The following is a 22,835-nucleotide window of genomic DNA, read 5'->3' on the forward strand; positions in this document are numbered from 1 at the left end:
ACATGAAACTTGCTGATGAACAGCAAGATGGGGGGGGGGAAAAAAAAAATCAGCTGATGACATCACTGCAGTACAGAACAGTTCAGGGCAGAATGAACCAATCCAGTGCAGGAGCAATATTCCAATCAATAAGATACATACGCTGCCTTTCAGTACAATTCACAGTCTCATTCAATTTCAAAAATTAAAGTTAATTTCCCCTCACAAAATCAAAGTAATTGCCGCAAATTGATGTGAGTGGAGTGTCCAGTGAGTCCAAGTCCAATATCAGTGGCTTTGTCTGTCAGATTCTGTCCTTTGTCCTAGATGAAGCTTTTTGAAGGCTGGTCTTGAGAGAGATAGGGATTATAACTATCAGCACGTGACCAGCAGCAGCCAAAAAAAAAATCAGACCAGCAGTCGTCCATTTTGAAAAACAGAATTTAAAATAGAGAATATGGAAGAGGGACATTTTTTTTAAGATTTTCTTATTTCATCCCTTATTATTTGGATAGGTTTTTTCTACATTTTTTTCACAAAATCATCAATTATATCTTGTTGGTAAAATTTTGTAGACGCATTTTCAATTATCAATAATGCTGAATGTCAAATGTTCCTGACTCTTTGTACTTGCTAATAACCTTTTTCCTAAAAGGAACATTCATCAGGAGCATCTATGACAAGTATTGTTAAAAATATTTTCAAAATGGTTTCCACATTTGGAAAGGTGGCCTGCAAACCACCACGTACAAGTCTGTACAAATCAGCTGTTGACCTTGAAGCAGAGAACTCACTATTCTTGATGAAGTGAATGAATTGTTTCACTTAATCTTCAAAAAAAATTGTGTCAATGTCCTCCAGGTGGAATTCATTTAATTTCTTAGCATTGGCTTTTAGCATTTTCACCCAGACTTCTGTTGAAAAGCATGCAAAATAAATCAAGCTTTCTCCAGAGTTTCACTACCATTATCGTGCAGAAATAACATTGATAGTCTCAGCGATGATCTTCTCTTTCCACTTTTAAAATGCTTTTAGTTCCTTCAAAACAGCATTCTTTATTTTGTACGCTTCTCATAATCAGAGGAACCTTTTTTTAAGTACCTGTGCTTCCAACAAGCTATGGTTTTCGAACTTCCATGACAAAAGCTTTTAACTGAGGCTAACAATTGTGTAGCATTCAATGAAGTCATATCACGTTCTTGCAGCAGTTTGTTGATATTAAGTCTTTGAAGTAAATGGTTTCACTAAACAGTAAAAACAACAATGTTATATTTTTCAAACTTCTCTGCCAAGCATTTTACTTCAGCTTTCACACGTAGTTTTTCTGAATTTGATGCAATGATCCTATTGTGGTGCTCCTTGAAAATGGAAAAGGAAACTCCTAGCCATGGTTGGAAATAGATTGCAGATGGGTTGCAGGCTCTGGCATGCTTTCACTTCTTTAAAATAATTAACAGTGCTGAACAACTTGGAGCAGATTTTATTGGACTTCTAGCATTTGGTGAGAGGGAATGGTTTGGTGGCTTTGAATTCACATCAGGTTGTGATGGACCAAGAACGACTACAGCAGAACTTTGAGCTGGGTGAAGTGTGAGAGGCAACAGTGGGAAGGGAGCAAACAGTAGGCTGAACTGTGGTATATCCGAGGTGTTTTACACTATAACCTTGGGCACATTAGCCTTGAGCCTGGCTTGGTGATGCAACTGGAAAGTTATGGGAGTAACAGTGCCTCCTATCCTGGAAACCAAATTTGGTGGACTTATTGTTAAGAAGACTTAATTCCTATTGCGAAATTTGGAATGCTTGATGCAAATAATAAAATGTTGCTCAACAAGACTTGCACAAAATCCTTTAATATATTAAAAAATTAGCATCTTTAAAAGTGCTTTTGGCAAATTAAAAGTAGTTCTAACATTGGGATAGTATCACTATTCTGTTCATTTCATTTTACTCCAAAGGTCTGTTGGAGGTTATTCCTGATGAAAGTTTCATCCCAGTAAACATCCCCTTGGTTGAGGAATATGTTGGCGATGCTTTAAAGGACTTCCCTATGTTAAGCAGGTGAGAGCTATTTAAATGTATAATAATAATGCATAGTTTTTGTCCACTGTAATTGGTCTGAGGGCTCATTTTGTGGGTGGAGCTTTGTGCATGCAGGTGTACGAGGCCGGTAAAGACTGGCGTATGAGACCAGTGTGTTTTTTGGGGGTGGGGGGGAGTTGGAGGCAGGCGTTGGTAGAGAAAAAGATCAGCAGATGACAAGGGGAGCCCACAAAAAAGGTACTGGGGTTGGGGAGAGAATTGCCATGGGAGAGATGGCTTGTGACACTGGGCTTGGTAGAGGGGAAAAAAAGAGCAAAGTAAGCCTGACTGGAAGGAGATGTTATGTCAGGGGAGCAATAGGACATGCATGAGGGCAGCATCTAGTGGATGGCGTGGGGTGTGTGGACTGCGTGGAAGAATGGGATTGATACAAGATGGGATGAGTGTAGCATAAGAAGGATGGCTTGGAAAACATTCAATTACGTGGGTTGGTGACTTGGCAAGGATGACGCAGCAAGTGATGGGGATGGCATTGAAGCAGTAAGATGATAGAACTGGGTTAAGCATACTAATTTGGCTACAAAGGTTTGTGGATCTATGCTAGTTATATTATGAAACATCCTTGTTTCAGCTGGCATCTTTATTAAAGACTGGATCCTGGCTTTTGGTTTCTGCAATTCGAATATGCATATTATAGGCTTCTGGTGATTTTAGTTCCCTTTTGAGGGTATAAGCTGAGGAGTCACAAAGTTTAGATTAAAATAGTGTATAATCTAAATGGGAATATGAATTGATCCTGGAGCCAAAACGTGCATGTTTGACCATTAGAGATATTTACACAAGTTACAAAGTCTCTAATTTGGGTTTGTGTTGTATGTCCATTTATTTTGGAACAGATGCAATATAATTTTTTTCAATGCAGAGACAGTTCTGTGGTTACATCACTTTCTGAAAACAAGACATTTGATATTCTTTCGGATTGGTCTTTGGATAAGCCACTCAGTGATGATTACGAAAGGACCAAAGCGTCAACATTTGGTAAGATTTAATAATGGGTTAGTGCAAAGTAATCTTGTTTCCTTCATCATATAAAATCCACTAACAAAACATCACTTGCCATGGTCATCTGGTTCTTTTAATTTTCAATTTTAAATGTCAAGCCATATTCTGTTGAGTACTGTGGTGCAGCAACATATGGCCTTTCTTCATTTGATGTCTCGTGTCCCTTAATCGTGTTTTATTTGTTACGATGACAGCAGTTTTTGGGCTATTGATCCTAACCTAACAAACTTAAATGTTCTCTTTATTCCTATTGATTAATCTCTGCACAGGAGAAAAAACAAATGATCCCTTGATAAGAAAACGCATGCTTAGAAGCTATCAGAAGCTTGTTCGATTTCACAGGTTCTATGGATCAACATTAGAGGGCAATATCACAAAGAACATTATCACTAATGTGCAAGGATGTACAATAGCAGCACCAAAACAATCCAATATCATAAGTGGAAAAGGCAAAAAGTTACCTGTGAGTTTTTAATGTTCCTTATCATTTTTATTTCAATTTGTATTTTTTTTGTGGTAAGACTGTGGAATTTGCTACCACAAAGTAGTTGAGGCCAAAACTGCTGTAAGTTGCAGGGCTATGTGCAGGTTAGCAAGGGTGTCTTTGGGTCAACATGGACAGGATGGGCCAAATGATCCCGTCAACGCTGTATCGCTTCTACGGTTTCTATATAGCTATTGGGACAAAGAAGATCAAAGGACAGAGGGGCATGGTGGGATCAGGCTATTGAATTGGATGACCAGCCCTTGTCATGGATGGTGGAGTGGGCTTGAAGGGCCGAATGGCATACTCCTTTTCCTATTTTCTGTGCTTTTTTCGTAGCTGAAGGAATTGCTTTAGCAATATTTTGTTCAAATTGTTCCAAATTTAATAGTTCTTAATTATTTTATCCCAAATTGATTTTTCTTCTTAATTTTATGAAGCATTGTGCCTGAGCATCAAGCATTCTATTTTAGGTGTGAGAAATAGATTGTCAAGTTCAGTACTTTGAGTGCAAGAGGAAAAATAAAACACTGCAGATGCTGGAATCAGAAATAAAAACAAAATGTTGGAAGTAGTTTTAGAGTTTTATAGTCTTAGAGGTTTATAACGTGAAAACAGGCCCTTTGGCTCAACTTGTCCATGCTGCATTTTTTTTTAAAACCCCTAAGCTAACCCCAATTGTCCATATCCCTCTACACCTATCTTATCCATGTAATTATCTAAATGTTTTTTAAAAGACAAAATTGTACCCACATCTACTACTACCTCTGGCATCTTGTTCCATACACTCAGCAGCCTCTGTGTGAAAAAAGTGCCCCTCTGGACACTTTTGTATATCTCTCCTCTCACCTTAAACCTATGACCTCTACTTTTAGACTTCCCTACCTTTGGGAAAAGATATTGACTATCTAGCTGCTCAATGCCCCTCATTTTATCGACCTCTATAAGGTCACCTCTCAGTCTCCTCTGCTCGAGAGAAAAATGTTCCAGTCTATCCAGCCTCTCCTTATAACTCAAACTATCAAGTCCCAGTAGCATCCTAGTAAATCTTTTCTGCACTCTTTCTAGTTTAATAATATCCTTTCTATAATAGGGCGACCAGAACTGCACACAGTATTCCAAGTGTGGCCTTAACAATGTCTTGTGGAACTTCAACAAGATGTCCCAACTTCTGTATTCAATGTTCTGACCAATGAAACCAAGCATGCCAAATGCCTTCTTCACCACTCTGTCCACCCCTGACTCCACTTTCAAGGAGCTGTGAACCTGTACCCCTAGATCTCTTTTTTGTAACTCTCCCCAATGCCTACCAGTAACTGAGTAAGTCCTGCCCTGGTTCAAACTACCAAAATGCATCACCTCGCGTTTATCTAAATTAAACTCCATCTGCCATTTGTCAGCCCACTGGCCCAATAGATCAAGATCCTGTTGCGATCGGACATAACTTATTCACTGTCCAGTATGCCACCAATCTTGGTGTCATCTGCAAACTTACTAACCATGCCTCCTATATTCTCATCCAAATCATTAATATATATGACAAATAACAGTGGACCCAGCACTGATCCCTGAGGCACACCGCTGGTCACAGGCCTCCAGTTTGAAAAGCAACCCTGTACAACCACAGAACCCAATTTTGTATCCGTTTAGAACCTCGCCCTGGATCACGTGAGATTTAACTTTATGCAACAACCTATTGTGGGTACCTTGCTAAAGCCCATGTAGACAGTATCAACTGCACTACTGTCATCTACCTTCTTGATTACCCCTTCAAAAAACTCAATCAAATTTATGAGATGAATTTTCATTTACAAAGCCATGCTGACTGTTCCTAATCAGTCCTTGCATCTCTAAATGTAGATCCTGTCTGTCAAAATACGTTCCAACAATTTACCCACCACAGATGTGAGGCTTACTGGCCTCTAGTTCCCAGGCTTTTCCCTGCAGCCCTCCTTAACAAAGGCACAACATCTGCCACTCTCCAATCTTCAGGCACCTCGCCCATGATTATTGATGATTCAGATATCTTGGCTAGGGGACCCGCAATTTCCTCCCTAGCCTCCCACAATGTCCTAGGATACACTTCATCAAGTCCTGGGGGCATTAGCTCTGAAGAAGTGTTATATGCTCAGTGTTAAATCTTTTTCTGTCTCCACAGATGTTGCCTGACCTTTTCCAGCATTGCCTTTTTTTGTTACTTGGAGCACAGAAATTTGTTTAGATGTTTGGCAAGTGTTTTGTGTATTTGATTCATGATTTGTGTGATTTATAAGAACATAAGAAATAGGAGCAGGAGTAGGCCATCTAGCCCTTTGAGCCTGCTCCGCCATTCAATAAGATCATGGCTTATCTGAAGTGGATCAGTTCCACTTTCCCGCTTTCTCCCCATAACCCTTAATTCCCTTGGCTGTCAAAAACCTATCCACCCGTGACTTAAATATATTTAGCGAGGTAGCCTCCACCACTTCAACGGGCAGAGAATTCCAGAGATTCGCCATCCTTTGAGTGAAGAAGTTCCTCCTCAACTCTGATCTAAACTGCCCCCCCCGCCCCCCATCTTGACGCTGTGCCCTCTAGTCCTGCTATCCTTTCTAATCAGGAAAAATCTCTCTACCTCTACCCTATCCATCCCTTTCATTATCTTATATATCTCTATAAGATCCCCCCCTTATCCTTCTAAACTCTGAGTACAGACCCAATCTATTTAGTCTCTCTTCATAGTTCAACCCCCTCATCTCCGGTATCAGCCTACTGAACCTCCTTTGCACTTGCTCCAAGGCCAAAGTATCCTTGCGCAAGTGCGGCGACCAAAACTGCACATAGTACTCCAGCTGCGGCCTCACCAGTACCCTGTACAGTTGCAGCAACATTTTTGGCCACTAAACTCTAAGGGAAGAACCAGGTGCTCTGATCTCTGTTAATAAATTTCAGTTGTGCACTGTTCTGCTGGAAGCAGTGAATTGCTTATTTTTTTCTGATATGCTATTGAGGTACAAGGCACCGTTCTTCAGATTTCCCTAACAGTGAACCTAATTTTTCCAGTGGCCACTCATGGCTGCCTTCTAACTGTAATATGATGATAACTCATGGTGAACATAGAACATTACAGCGCAGAACAGGCCCTTCGGCCCACGATGTTACGCCGACCGATTAAAAAAGCAATGACCCTCTAACCTAAACCAATCCCTTTCCATCCATAAACCTACCCACGGATCTCTTAAACGCCCCCAAACTAGGCGCATCTACAACTGCAGCAGGCAGGGCATTCCAATCCCTCACCACCCTTTGGGTAAAGAACCTACCTCTGACATCCGTCCTATATCTACCTTAATTTAAAGCTATGCCACCTCGTGCTAGCTTCCTCCATCCGAGGAAAAAGGCTATCACTGTCCACCCTATCTAAACCTCTAATCATCTTATATGTTTCAATAAGGTCCCCTCTTAACCGCCTTCTTTCTAACGAAAACAACCCCAAATCCCTCAGTCTCTCCTCATAGGACCTTCCCTCCAAACCAGGCAACATCCTGGTAAACCTCCTCTGCACCCTCTCCAAAGCCTCCACATCCTTCCTATAATGTGGGGACCAGAACTGCACACAATACTCCAAGTGCGGACGCACCAGAGTTTTGTACAGTTGCAACGTGACGTTGCGGCTCCTAAATTCAGTCCCCCTACCAATAAACGCCAAGACACCATATGCCTTCCTAACTACCTTATCTACTTGATTCCCAACGTTCAGGGATCTATGTACACATACACCTAGATCCCTCTGTTCATCAACACTATTCAGAGTCCTACCGTTAGCCCTATACTCTACACATCTGTTATTCCTACCAAAGTGAATTACCTCACACTTTTCCGCATTAAACTCCATCTCCCACCTCTTGGCCCAGCTCTGCAACTTGCCCAGGTCTCTCTGTAAACTATGACACCCCTCTTCACGATCTACCACTCCTCCGACTTTGGTGTCATCAGCAAATTTACTGATCCACCCAACTATACCCTCATCCAGATCATTTATAAAAATTACAAACAGCAGTGGCCCCAAAACAGATCCCTGAGGCACACCACTTGTAACCGAACTCCATGACGAATACTTTCCATCAACCACCACCCTCTGTCTCCTATCTGTTAGCCAATTCCTGATCCAATTAACTAAATCACCCCCAATCCCGTACAACTGCATTTTCTGCAGAAGCCTTCCATGGTGAACCTTATCAAACGCCTTACTAAAGTCCATATATACCACATCAACTGCCTTACCCCCATCCACCTCTTTGGTCACTTTCTCAAAAAACTCAATCAGGTTAGTAAGGCACGACCTACCCTTCACAAAACCATGCTGACTATCTCCAATCAATACATTACTCTCTAAATAACTATAAATCCTATCCCTAATAATTTTTTCTAAAACTTTGCCCACAACAGAAGTAAGACTCATCGGTCTATAATTCCCGGGAAAGTCTCTGCTCCCCTTCTTAAACAATGGGACAACATTCGCTAACCTCCAATCCTCTGGCACTATACCTGTGACCAACGACGACCTGAAGATCAGAGCCAGAGGCTCTGCAATCGCCTGTCTTGCCTCCCAGAGAATCCTAGGGTAAATCCCGTCCGGCCCAGGGGACTTATCTATTTTCAAACCCTCAAGAATATCTAGCACATCCTCTTTATCAACTGCAATACTATCCAGTTTACAACCCTGTAACCCAGTGTTCTCCACCGCTACATTTATGTCTCCCTGCGTGAATACCGAAGAGAAATATTGGTTCAATGCCTCTCCAATCTCTTCTAGTTCCACACATAACTCCCCACTGCTGTCTCTAACTGGCCCTAATCTTGCCCTAACCAATCTTCTGTTTTTAACATATCTATAGAACTTAGGAGGTGAGGTGTGTTAATGTTCGGTTTGTTAGAGTGTTTCATTATCTAATATATACTTAACGCTCCCTTAAAAGCCTAAGAAGAAAGCTGACCTGATTGCTGAAGAAAACATAAGGAAAAAGAAAGAGAAGGAAGATCAGAAACAAAGGGAACAATGGACTTTAATATCCAAAAGTATCATGAAAATGATTCAGGAGAACTTTGACCATGGAATTAAAAAACTTGAAGAGTTTCTGAAGAAATGTTCAGGTGACTCTGTGAAGCTGATTGCAGAGATGGACGTGCTTGAAAATTGCTTTAAAATCTGGGTAGAACATTGCCAGATGACAGGTCTGAACAAGTTTATTGCCTTCATAGTTAAAGGACAAATTAAGTTTAAAAAAAATTTGATTTTAATGAAATGTGCATTTTTCTCCCTGCCGATACAGATGTTTCAGGAATGTGATTTGATTATTATTCTACTTCCAATCCTCAGCTATTAGTGCCAGTTTCCATTTAGCTCTGTGGGATTGATAATGGCTTATTGCAGTTGTGGGCATTTGAGGTTAGCCAGGGCAAGTACTTGATATATATCTCTACTTTCTAATTTGGAAAGATGGTAACTCAACTGTTATTATCGTTTGTAATTTTTTTTAGTGTCCTCATTAAACCTTAAAGGGATAGCATGAATAGGGAGAGGATTGAGGATGGATCTTTGACAGACTTCAGAAATGACTACATAAGAAAAGACCTGAGATGTTATTACTATGTGAAATAGAAACCAAACGGGTGCAGAATTCCAGTCAATGAAGCAGAACCTTTGGAGGAAAGTGGGAAGCTAAATATGTGAAAGGTTGCAAAGCGGTCAAGATGATTTAAAAGCATTGTCCGGTGAAGCTGTAACTCATTCGAAAACCTTGAGGAGAGAAGGGATGTTGGAAATTGGGTGGTAACTTGTACGGTTATAGTGGCGATTGGGTTTTGTTTTGGCTTTGCAAGGGTGGCGCTATAGTGATCCTTGAGCACTACCCATCAGCCACAGTGGGTGCCAGGAAGAGATTGGATGGTCAGTACCATTCTCTAGATGACTTGGATAGGTCAATAGAAGAGAAAATAGAAGGAAGGAAACTAGAAAATGATGTGGACTCAGGTGGGTAGGATGGTAAAGCTGGGGGAAGGTTTGACTTGATGGACAAAGGAAAGAGGATGATGTGGCACAGAAGATTGATCAGATAGGTTCAAATTCAATCCAATAGTTTCTCCCACTTTTGAGGCCTAAAGGGGCAGGGTAAATGGGTTTAACAAAATGGCTTGCAATGCAGCAGTGCGTTACTTTGTATTTTAGGCTGATTCTGGAATAGTGAATTGGTTTGTGAAGGTGATCGAGAACTGAAAGTGGTGTAGTCCAGTCAGAATCTGGTAACTGAGTCAATTATGCGCCAGATACTTTCAAATTTATGTCTCTCAGATTTGAAGGGATGAAGATGGGCTTGTACCAGAGGAAAGTGCAGGGTTAGAAAGAGTAAGAGTTTTGCTGGACATGAGCATTAAAATCAGAATGAGGAGAGTGATCAGATTGGCAATGGCCGAAGTGTTGTGACTGGACCATTTAAAAATTTGACAGATAGGCATGAGCAAGTGTAGCTCTAAGTGACTTGATGAGTTGGATATAGAAGGATATGGTGTTAGAACAGATAACTTCCTTATAACCATTTATCAGGATGACCTTGTCTGTAACCTTGCCCCTTATTTAAAACCATCTGAGATGACCCATGTAATGAGGTGGTATGGTTGAGGGAGTGGTTATGAATATGGGTTAAAGAGTTGAAATGGAGGGAGTGGTTGAGAAATTAGAGGAGCTGTGATGGGAATTGAAATTAATGAGTTGCTCAGACAGAAGCCAAGAGGAAAGGAGCAAAGGAGGAATGACTTCCTGAGGAGTGTTGGAAAATAAAGAATTTAAAGGAAAGCTGAGAGGTTTGAATAAGGTGAGACCTTTGAAGGGAAAGAAAGTGTCAGAGGCGTGGTGGTCTCTGTTAAGTTTCCTTGTTCTAATGTTGTGAAAACAGATGTATCTAATTTTGTGCTTTGGGACCATCCTTCTTACTCCCCTAAACATTAGCTATGCAGCCTCTTGGATGTCTAATGAATGTAATAAAGGTTCTTGAATAAATGCATCATTATAAACTATTCTATACCAAAGCATTCCAGCAGCTACGAATGTAGGAATGAGGTAAGTTGTGCAATTTCCATGTCAATTTTTGATTTGCGTTTCTGTTAATAAGAACTGTGCTAGGACCGTAAAGTGTAAAGAAGTTTTACACTTTGTGTAAAGAAGTTTTAAGACCATAAGTGGAGAAGAAGTACTTAGCAGATAAAAGTCAAATGATTGCTCATTTTATTTTTGTTTTTTAGAAAGTGCAAAGAGAAACAATCTTATAGCAGGCCGAGTGATGAAAAGAATTCACAATATTCTGGATAAATATGAGAAGATGATGGAGAAAAGCCAATTGAAACTGATAGCTAGTTATCTCAAAGAGTTTGGATTTCATAAATTAGCGCAGTGTATCCCAGACATTGATCAGGTAAAATGAAATGATTTTACATTTTCTTGAATCAATTAACTTGGAACCACTTCCTTTGCAGTTCCATTACATTTTTCATGTTTTGTTCAAGCCATGAATTAACAGTAATGATGACAGTGCCAGGAAGTTAAATGCTGACCTGTTATTTTCTTTTATCATAAAAGCTTAATTTGCAAAGAAACATAAAGTTTAAAATAGAGAAATTATTCATGTAATGATGGAGATGGTGGCAAATGTTTACTGGCACTACTGGGGTAAACTTTGTATAAATGGTTTACACTTTAAAAAAAGTAGTAGAATAGAATGCAACAACTTGTAGTTACTAAAGCTTTAGTCAAAATTTGAAGCACCTTCAGATCAAGAACTACAGAAATAAGTTATATTGTGCTTTGTGTATTAAGAAACAGCATTAAAATCATGGCTTGCAATCTGCAGATGATTTTAACAGCTGGCTAAAGAAGTACGTATTTTGGTACTTGTTAAAGCTGACTGGATGACCTAGTTGATAAAATCCATGATGGGCTATAATTCAGATTGGTGAGCCATTCAGACCAGCAATTCCCAGATTTTAGTTGATGCATGTTGAGTCTGGTGGCTGCAGCAGCTGAGATGCTCGGGAGTGACAAAATTGGATTTCCTGCGCCTTTTGAGTTTTCAGTGACTTTTGTCCAATGTGTGTGTCACCTCAGGATCTGTGATGCCTCTGTCTAGGTTCAGGAATGACCACTTGAATCATAAAAACGAAAAGCAAGAGCAGGCTATTTTGTGCTGCTGCCCCGCCCCCCCCCCCCCCGAATATGCCGTTAGCCCCAAGAGCTATGTATAATTTCTTGAAATCGCACAACATTTTTGGCCTCAACTACTTTCTGCAGCAGTGAATTCCACACATTCAGCACTCTCTGGGTGAAGAAATTTCTCCTCACCTCCGTTCTGAAAGGTTTACCCCTTATCCTCAAACTATGACCCCTACTTCTGGACTCCTCCATCATTGGGAACATTCTTTCTTTCTGAATCTACCCTGTCTAATCCTCTTTGAATTTTATAAGTTTCTATGAGCTCCCCTCTCACTCTTCTAAACTCCAAAGAATATAAGCCTAACCAACTTAGTCTCTTCTCGTATGACAGACCTCATATGCCAACCCAGGAATCAGCCTGGTAAACCTTCGCTCTATTCCTCTATAGCAAGGACATCCTTCCTCGGGTAAGTACACCAAAATTGCACATGATACTCAAGTGTGACCTCACCAACGCCCAGTAAAAATGCAGTTAAGCACTTCTATTCCCGTACACTCATCCTCTTGGTATGAAGGCCGACATACCATTTGCTGCCTTGACTGCCTGCTGTACCTGCACGCTTTTACTGACTGATGTACAAGGACACCAAGATCTTGTTGAGCATCCACCTCTCTCACTTTACATCCATTCAAGTAATAATGTCTTCCTATTGTTGCTACCAAAGTGGATAACCTCACATTTATCCATATTATACTGCATTTGCCATGCATATGCCCACACGCTCAGCCTGTCCAAATCAGGCTGAAGTAATTCTGCATCCTCCTGTTAGCTCACCCTCTCACCCATAAGAACATAAAAAATAGGAGCAGGAGCAGGCCATCTAGCCCCTCGAGCCTGCTCTGTCATTCAACAAGATCATGGCTGATCTGAAGTGGATCAGTTCTACTTTCCTGCTTTCTCCCCATAACCCTTAATTCCCTTGTCTGTCAAAAACCTATCCACCCGTGAGTTAAATATATTTAGCAAGGTAGCCTCCACCACTTCAACGGGCAGAGAATTCCAGAGATTCACCACCCTTTGAGTGAAGAAGTTCCTCCTCAACTCCAATCTAAACTGCCCCCCCCCCCCCAATCCTGATGCTGTGCCCTCTAGTCCTGCTATCCTTTCTAAGCAGGAAAAACCTTTCTTCCTCTACCCTATCCATCCCTTTCATTATCTTAAACGTCTCTATAAGATCCCCCCTCATCCTTCTAAACTCCAACGAGTACAGACCCACTTTGTATCATCTGCAGATTTGGAGATTATACGTTTACTTTCCTCTTCCAAGTCATTAATATATAATGTGAACAGTTGGAGTTCTAGCAAAGATCTCTGCAGCACCCCACTAGTTACTGCCTGCTAATCAGAAAAAGGCCCGTTTATGCCAACTCTGCTTCCTCTCTGCTAACCAGCTCTCTATCCATCTCAAAACATTACCTGCAATCACATGCACTTAAATTTGACATCATAATATGTTATGTGAGACCCTATTGAAACCCTTCTGAAAGTTTAAATAAAACTGGTTCTCCTTGGTCAACTTTATTAGTTACATCCTCAAAGAATTCCAATTCATCAAGCATTATTTCCCCATTGTAAATCAGTGCTGACTTTGATTATACCATTGTTTTCCAAATGCTGAGTTATGAAATCCTTGATAATGAACTCTTACAACATCTCCAGCACTGACATCAGGCTCACTGGTCTATAGTTCCCTGCTTTCTCTCTACCTTCCTTTTTGAAATGTAGGCTTACACATTAGCTACCTTTCAATTTGTGGGAATCAGCCCAAAGTCCAAAGAATTTTGGAAAATAACCACCAATGGATCTACTATTTCCAGGATCACTTCCTTAAGTATTCTGAGTTGAAGATTATCAGGCCCTGAAGATATATCCACCTTTAGTCCCATCAATTTGTTTACTAATGCTGATTTCCTTTAGCTCCTCGTTAAAACTTATTTCTCTCAGAACTTGAGTGAATTACCCGAGGCTGTTGAGGTTTAAAATTACATCCCAGCAGAGGTGTACTGAAAGGATGAGTGATTTTTCCTCTGAATTTCATAGCATAGGCAATGTGAGAAGGAGAAAACCACTTGCCATTCATTAAGAGCCAGGCTGATTTTCCACAATTCCACACTATCCCCATATCCTTTAGTACCCAAAAATCTTATTTACCTCCTGTCTTGAATGTACCCTGACCAAACATTCACAGTTCTCTGGAGTAAAGAATTACAAATGACTCTCAATCCTTTGAGTGAAGAAATTTCTTTTCTTCAGTCCCAAATGACTGATCCCTTATTCTTGGACTGCAACCTGTGTTCCCCAGTCAGGAGAAATATTTCCTCAACATCTACTGCGTCAAGCTTTTTTAAAAAAAACTTTTAATTTGATCACATTCTTAACTCCAGGAAATATATACTGAGTCTGCTGGAGAGTGGCACAGTGGTTAGCACTGCTGTCTCACAGCACCGGGGACCTGGGTTCAATTCCTGGTTGGGTCTCTGTCTGTCTGGAGTTTGCACGTTGCCCCCATGTTTCGTGGGTTTCCTCCAGATGCTCCGGTTTCCTCCCACAGTTGGTTAGAAAGATGTGTTGTTCAGGCACATTGACCCAAACAGGTGCTGGATTATGGCAACTAGGGAAATTTCACAGTAACTTCATTGCCATGTTAATGCAAGCTAATTGTGACTAATAAAACAAACTTTAACTCAAACTCACCTCAACCAGAAACCTTCATTGCACTCCTTTTTGGCAAGTATGCCCTTCCTTAGCTAAAGATTCAGTGTGATAGATCATGATTTAAACAAGTTGCTTCTTAATTACCTAGCTTAATAATAATTACACCATAATTTTCTGTTATTTAAAACAGAAATTGGCCCGTCCTAAAAATGCTAAGAAAGAGAACATGCTTGCAGTTGGTGTTGAACCTGCACGTTTCCAGCTGAAATATATGGGTCCTTACTTGTTGCGTGATGAAAGGAATGATCCGGACCCAAGAGTTAGTCATTTCATACCAGACACATGGCAGGTAACTATAAAATATATAAATTTGCAAATGTCTTATTCATTATCTATAAACTTTTCAAATATAAACAGCATTGCTGGCCGTTGTTTTAATCCAGCCACAATTCGACCTCTAGCAAGTTGCAATTAAAATTCATGTTGTAGCCTAAATCAATACTGATGATACAAGAACTAATTTAAGCTATAGACTGCGGGGAGTAGCTAAGTCAAATTCAACTGTGTACACATTTCAGTTTATTTCAATACTTGAAGTCTTATTGTCAGTTGTTCAAATTCACAACCTTTGTAGAGGATTAGCATGAGCTGAGGGGAGTGAAGTAGAAAAATCTACATGGAACATTCAAAACTTAAGTCACACCAGCTCAGTTTTTTTGGTAGTGCAGAAGATGAGAGAATAATTGGAAATAAGTGTTGTATCAGAAATAAGAGCTTGCCATCTTTTATTACTTTCTTTTCAGGAATTGGATTGGGCTGTTGCAGCTTGATATCCCTCCAAATTAATTCATTGTCTGAGAAGGTTTGGGGCAGGATTCTGAACATTGCTGAGTCATTTTTCAGTGTTGCAATTGACTAGATTTACAGTTGTACTCTAGGTTCAGTGGCATGAAAATAGGGAACTTCATGCAGTGTCGTGAGGTGGGGGAGGCACCACAAGAATGGATGGAAATGCTCAAAGAGTTTTCAGATTAATTTTGCAAATCACTGAATGAGCTGTTCTTCATTGGTGCTGTTATTTGGGAGGGAAGACTAGCCCCTAATTACCTCTCCAGTCTTCAAGGCCATTCATTTGCTGCCCTAGCATTTATCTCCTGCCACTCCTCCACTGATACTCACCTGAGATTGGTCCTATTCCAGAAGGAAGAAAGGAAAATTGACCATTGCTTCCCCCTCCAGTGCTATCAAAGGTTGGGTGAAAGAAATGTATGTTGATGTTGATATCCCCTTTTTAAGAACACAGGCCCCATATGTGTATCATTCATGATTTGGAGCTGATTTTATACATCCTGTTAGAGTTACTTTTGTATCTAAATTAATTGCAGCGAGAACTTCTAGATGCAGTAGACAACAATGAATCTGCAGTGATAGTTGCTCCAACGTCCTCAGGAAAAACTTATGCCTCCTATTACTGTATGGAGAAAGTTCTGCGAGATAGCGATGATGGCGTATTGGTATATATTGCACCCACAAAGGTACAATTCATTTACATATGTTTAATAAGTAAGTCTGCTTTTAAATATAAAATCTATATGAAGGATCAAAGTTGATGGTACAGGACGAGGAAATTTGTGATTCCCTAGAGAAAAGCTTTGTTTAAGCGACTCGTGATTCTTGCAAACCCTAGACGGCAGAATCAGATTGCTCAGAGTGGAAAATAAAAGCAAATTGCTGCGAATGCTGTAATTTGCAACCAAGAGAAAATGCTGGAAAATTTCAGCAGGTCTGACAGCATCTGTAAGGAGAGAAAAGAGCTGACGTTTTGAGTCCAGATGACCCTTTGTGAAAGCTAAAAGGCTTTGTTGTCTTTCTTTATTAACCCCCCCCCCCATCTCCCCCCTGTTTATTCTCCCTTTCCTGATCTTTTCTCCCCCTTTGCTTCCCCTTACCCCCTTTTTTTTCTCAATTTTACCCCTCTCCCACCCATCTCCCCCTTGCCCCCCATATCTCCATTTGACAGCTTTACCCTCTGCCGTTTGGCCATTCACACCTATTCTCTCTAAAGACTACCATTAGCAGCCTTTCTCCTTGTTTTTGTGGCTAAGACTTATCTTTCATTCCCTCACTCTACAGTATAAATATCTCCCACTTTCCGTGCCTTTTAGCTTTCACAAAGGTCACCTGGACTCGAAACATCAGCTCTTTTCTCTCCTTACAAATGTTGCCAGACCTGCTGAGATTTTACAGCATCTTCTCTTATGTGACAAGTGGAAAATGTTCTTTTGGTGATCTCTGGCTTGGATTTGATCCATTTAAAGCCCTGTAAATTGTAGAAGAAAGGGCAAAGTTCTGAAATTTCAAGACCATGAGAAATAATGTTCACTGTTTTAATATGAATATATGTGGAAAATGGTCTCTTAAAATACAGCAGCCCAAGAGATGTACTAAATCGATTATTAAACCTTGACCCCTGGCCTAGTTTCATTCTCCTTGACTGATCACCCATTCTCTCAGGCTTATCTGCACTTATTACAGATAAACTATCAGCCTGCCTTTAAGCCTGATTCAGTAACAGTTACCATGTAACCTCTTATGCTGCTCATCCCAATGTCATTCTGATCTCCTGTTTCGTCGGTACAAAATAAGTGAGACCAGGAGTTTGAGAAAACAGCACGATTGTTCTGCTACTGCTGTGTGAATTTTGCGGACCCAAGGATGTATGCTTCCAGTATTACTGCAAAGATCAGAACCAAGCTAATATTCAGAACCAGGCTAATATTCCTCATTACTTTGAGGTTTAACTTCCAAGCAGCAACAGTCTTCCCCATCCTATGTGAGACTGAGTTTTGTGAGTGGAAAATCATGTTTCGCAAATTTGATTGAGTTTTTTGAAGAGGTGACCAAGGAGGTAGATGAGGGTAGTGCAGTTGATGTTGTCTACATGGACGTTAGCAAGGCTTTTGACAAGGTACCGCATGAGGTAAAATCTCACGGGATCCAGGTGGATACAAAACTGGCTTCTTGACAGAATGTGGATGTGCCGGCGTTGGACAGAAGCCAGAGGGTGGTTTAGAGAGCTGTTTTTCAAACCAGAGGCCTGTGACCAGCGCTGTACCTCAGGGATCAGTGCTGGGTTCGTTGTTACTTGTCATTTATATTAACGATTTGGATGAGAATAAAGGAGGCATGGTTGGTAAGTTTGCAGATGACACTAAGATTGATGGTATAGTGGACAGTGAAGAAAGTTATCTCCAATTTTAACGGGATCTTGATCAGTTGGGCCAGTGGGCGGGCGAATGGCAGATGGAGTTTAATTTAGACAAATGCGAGATGATGCATTTTGGTAGTTTGAACCAGGGCAGGACTTAATTAATGGTAGGGTATTGGGGAGAGTTACAGAACAAAGAGATCTAGGGGTACGTGTTTGTAGCTCCTTGAAAGTGGAGTCACAGGTGGACAGAGTGGTGATGAAGGCATTCAGCATGCTTTGTTTGGTCAGTCAGAACATTGAATACTGGAGTTGGAATGTCTTGTTGAAGTTGTACAAGACATTGATAAGGCTACACTTGGAATACTGTGTGCAATTCTGGTTACCCTATTATAGAAAGGATATTATTAAAGAGTGCAGAAAAGATTTACTAGGATGCTACCGGGACTTGATGGTTTGAGTTATAAGGAGAGGCTGGATAGACAGGGATTTCTTTCTCTGGAGTGTAGGAGACTGAGGGGTGACCTTATAGAGGTCTATAAAATAATGAGTGGCACAAATCAGTTAAATAGTCAATATCTTTTCCCAAAGGTAGGGGAGTCTAAAACTAGAGGGCATAGGTTTAAGGTGAGAGGGGAGACATACAAAAGTGTCCAGAAGGGCAGTTTTTTCATAAGGTGGTGAGTGTCTGGAACAAGCTGCCAGAGGTAGTACTAGAGGCAGGTACAATTGTCTTTTAAAAAGCATCTAGACAGTTAGATGGGTACAATGGGTATAGAGGGGCATGGGCCAAATGTGGGCAATTAGGATTAGTTTACGGGTTAAAAAGGATGGCGTGGATAGGTTGGTCTAAAGGGCCTGTTTTCATGCTGTAAACGTGTATGATTCTATACATGTTTGCCATTGAGAGAGTACAAAGGAGTTTAGAAGCAGCACTGGGAATCTGTCCAAACCAAATTCTTCAAGTACAAAGAAGTTTTCAGTGTTTCTTGTGTCTGTCCCATGAAGGATATCTGGGAGACCTGCAGAGAACACTTAAGTGGAACAAGTGAAGGGGGCACTCTATAGAGTGTATACCTCCCTCATGCAGTGTTAGTTCAAAATTATTACAATTACACAGCTGTTCCTTGACTTTCCCCTACTTAGTTGATGCTCTGTAACTTAAAGTTGGAAAAAAAAATCACTGATTAAGAGCTTGCATTTCATTGAGGAAACCTCAGACCAATGCACCACAAACAGCCTGGTAGATGAGACTCTTAATTCAAGGGTCATGATTTTAAGCCTCATATTAGCTGATGATCTTTTTCTTAAGTATGTTTCATTGATTTTGTTTTTAAACCAATGGCACAATTCCACAGTTAAGACCCAACATTTCCAAGACTGGCTCTCGCCCAAGCTAATGGATTGCTGGGGAAAGAATGTCTATTTTTGCCATTACAAGAACTTGACTGTAAAAACAGTTGCTCTCAGTAGTTGCAGTTTGTTTTTCCATTAGCTGATTTTGCTATGTAGAAGACAGTTATAATACACAAGCTTGCAAAAAATCCATAGTTCAGCAACAGAAAGCAGATCTGCATTTAAACGCATCTTTTACTTTAAGCAGTCTGACAACGGGCACTGCATCTTTACATGTACAGGAAGTGCTGCCCTAGCAATTGATGACTTAGGTCCTTGTTTTCTTTGTCCCTCCTTTCTTGAATAGCAATGTTGTGTTTGCTATCTCTGAAATGTAGGTGATTCTGCAAGATCACAATGAATACATTCACTCGCCGGAATTCTCCTGCCCTGCCCGCCACGGAATTGGAGCGGGTGAGGTGCAGTCAACAGAAACGTCTGTTGACCTTGGGTGGGAATTTCTGGCCTCAATCACTGTCTTTGTAGGTATCTCTCTCAAAGCTCCAGGATGGAGATCATTGTTTTGGGAGATTTGTCATCTTTAGTCCCATTAATTTTTTGAAGGTGCTTATTTACTAATGTTTATTTACTTAAGTTCCATGCTCTCACTGGACTTTGATACCCACAGTTTTCAGAATATTTGTGTTCCTTCTATCTTGAAAACAAATATTCGTTTACTTTATCTGCCATTTCTTTATTCCCCATTATAATTTCTCCTGTCTCTGCTTGTAATGGGCCCATGTTTACTTTTGCTTAGCTCTTCATTCGTAAGCATCTGTAGAAGCTCTTGCATTTCTTTCTAGTTTACTTTCATTCTTCTTTTTCCGTCAAGTTGTCTTCATCCTTTGCTGAATTATAAAATCTTCCCCCTATGAATCCAGCGCCACCAAGGCCAGTTGCTTTCCCTGCCACCTTTTGTCACCATATCTTGATTAGGATCAGCTAAGTTCAGACAGATGTGTTCAGTTCCTCTTGATAAAGTGTCTTGGCCATTAACATTTATTTTTTGACATTTATTTCTGTAAATAAAACAACTTGGTTTGAAGTAATTCAGTCTCGTTTACTTCGTGAATATATTTTGAAAATCAAAAAGCATTTAATCAGTAGTGTTTGCCTCTTCCTGTGTCCTCTCATTTGTGCAAGCTCAGTTTTATAGAATCTTTCCTTTACAGAAATAGAGATTTGTCTATGATATAAATGGAATACATTTCAAGGACAATTCTCACCACAAATCAGCAGTAGAAGTTCCTCCTTGTGGCAGATGAGTCATGTGGCCAATGCCACAAAGTTTATTGTTTTAATATTAACTTTGATATATTTAAGCAAGTTTTTTTTAAAGAGCATTAAAATTCAATTAACTTTAACTTTCAAAGTTATTAACTTTTAAATTTTAGTATGCTCCAGAAATATGCTAGCACCCTATCTGGAATCAAATAATTAGCATTAAGAATGTGTATCCCAAAAGGATTTCATCCTTGATTTCAATTTGTCTTGGGTGAGGATACCCAATTTCAATAAACATACAATAATTAATTCTGTCCAGAAAACGCCGAACCAACGCCCAGAGCAGCTAAAACATGGGAATAAATTTAATTGAATGCAAGGAAAAATGTCTGGGATGTATCTGGGCAGTTAATAATTTATGTGCACGGCAGAGAAAATAAAATATCTACACCCAATGCATTGCCTCGTTTCTCAAGAAATGTTCGTTAAACTGTGTTGCTCTAAGGACTGATGGTTCTGTTTTCTGGTTATCAGCAAATCAAGTTTGTCATTCTGCTGCTAGTAAATGTAGTTCTCCCAAAAGTCCGTGCAACGGCTTATCTGAAATTGTTTTTGTTGTTTTGATGCTTTAAGTGCCATGTATTTAATATTTTAATGACTAGGCTCTTGTGAACCAAGTGGTAGCAACTGTTTACAACCGATTCAGCAAGACTTTACCAGATGGAATGGTGGTGTGTGGGGTTTACACGCGAGACTATCGGCAAGATGCTTTAAACTGTCAGGTATTTTGTTTTCTACTTATAAATAAGCTAGAATTCCGAGTGGAATTATTTTATAATTTATTTCCGGCTCTAAAGTTGTATTCCAAGTCTTTAGCTTACGATTCATCCGCACTTGTATTCTGGTTCTTTGGCAGATATTGGTACCTTTTTTTCCCTCACTTGTTCCTACAATTCTCTGGACGGAGGACGAAAATCATTACAAATTCTTCTGCCTCTATGTGCCAGATTTGTAGCTTAATGTATTTTTTAAGATGAATTAAAGTTGTCATCCAGATGTCATGCAACATGTGTGGGTGTGTATTCATGTTTCAGCAATGTCTTTATTTTACTGTGATTTTTCTCTCCCCTTGGTACTTGTTGTCATGGACCTTTGTGTCAGTTGTTCAAATTATTTCTACTATCACCATTCTCTTCATTAATCGACTCAGTTGAAGGGAGGGATATGAGGCAGGTTACACAAAAGGGATCTTTGCATCCACAATTTTAGAGAGAAGTTTAAAAATCTCCTTAGCGCATCAGTACAGATGGAGGTCACTGTTCCCAAAAGAAACTGGAGCAGCAAATTCAGTGATGAGAATGCCAATTGTGTTACTTCATTCACAGTATATTATGCTTTTAATAGCTTTGCATGAAAGAAGGTATTTCAGAGCTAGCTTTGACCTGACAAGAGGTGTTGTATGGTCAGCCACAAAGATCTGGAAATTACTGTTGGGGTTAATGCCTCTTGTAAAATGAAGAATTTAATCACTGCAGTGATATCATTGATTTCTAACTTTTAGTATCCAAATGTTGTCAAAATGACTTTGCACTGGCAAAATGGTAGATAACTTTTGATGCAATATAGCAGGGTTATTTTAATAAATTTTATATAACTACATTAGGGCTTAAATAAACAGCTTTTTTCACTTGCCCTAAAGAACTTGAAACTGGCATTTACAGTCACAGTAAATTGTTAACTTTCAGCTGCCTGAAATCGCCAAGGAAGAATTGTTACTACTGCCTCACAAAACACTGATTTTGTTTCATTGAAGTGTATTTCCAACCACAGAAGAAATGTGCCTGTGTACCTGGTGGTTCTTTGGTTGAGTATATTGCCTGGATCTTTTGCGGGCAGAGGAAGTGTAACCTCACTATTTGAGCAGGGAAAGATCCGGACTGGGACAGAAATAGGAGGAAGCAGAGTCCAGTTGGTGCATGTCGATGGATATGTACAGGAGCAGGCGAAAGAGAAGCTGGTTTAAACAAATCCAAGAGTAGAGATTAACCAGCTGCTGGAGATCTGGATTATTTTTGTTCCCTAACCAATGTTAGGGAATCATAGGTTGAGTTAATTAAGTTAATCCTAAAAATGCTTCTGTCCTGTCTGAAATCAGTTATTTTGCATAAAGCAGGGATCAAATCTAGAACTGCACCTCATCTGTATTTCTCAGCTACTCATTAAGTAAACAATCAGAGCAATTGGGAGGCATTTGTTTGTATACTAGCCATCTGAGTTTAAAAGATGTCGCAGGAACCAAACAGAAGGAGTTGTCGCTTCCTGATCTAAGTTCATAAAAGAAACAGGAGAGCACATGTTGCCACTTTGAAACAGCATAATTTTCATAAGTAGCCAAAACTCCTTTGAAGCAAAGCAACTTTCCATTTGCAAAACTCAGCGCAGGAAAAGATAGCTAAGCAAATTCAACTTCCACGATTGAAAATTCTAGAAATGTCTGAATTGAAATTCGTATGCTGTCTGAGTGATAACCTGGTAGAGTGGA

General features: G+C 40.0%; 1 protein-coding gene across 1 annotated transcript in view; it reads left to right on the top strand.

Annotated features, from left to right (window-relative positions):
- The window catches only part of LOC145344799 (putative ATP-dependent RNA helicase DDX60), an 87,620-nt gene that overhangs the window by 23,432 nt on the left and 41,353 nt on the right, over nt 1–22,835 (top strand). Inside the window, exons 10-17 of the mRNA XM_080191947.1 lie at nt 1,938–2,040; nt 2,945–3,060; nt 3,354–3,547; nt 8,527–8,782; nt 10,847–11,016; nt 14,657–14,815; nt 15,852–16,001; nt 20,956–21,075. Coding sequence (XP_080048073.1) covers nt 1,938–2,040; nt 2,945–3,060; nt 3,354–3,547; nt 8,527–8,782; nt 10,847–11,016; nt 14,657–14,815; nt 15,852–16,001; nt 20,956–21,075 — 1,268 coding nt within the window. The remainder of the gene's footprint in view (nt 1–1,937; nt 2,041–2,944; nt 3,061–3,353; nt 3,548–8,526; nt 8,783–10,846; nt 11,017–14,656; nt 14,816–15,851; nt 16,002–20,955; nt 21,076–22,835) is intronic.

Source organism: Carcharhinus amblyrhynchos, chromosome 1 (genome assembly GCF_965287045.1).
Source record: "Carcharhinus amblyrhynchos chromosome 1, sCarAmb.v2.hapA, whole genome shotgun sequence".
NCBI classification, from domain to species: domain Eukaryota; kingdom Metazoa; phylum Chordata; class Chondrichthyes; order Carcharhiniformes; family Carcharhinidae; genus Carcharhinus; species Carcharhinus amblyrhynchos.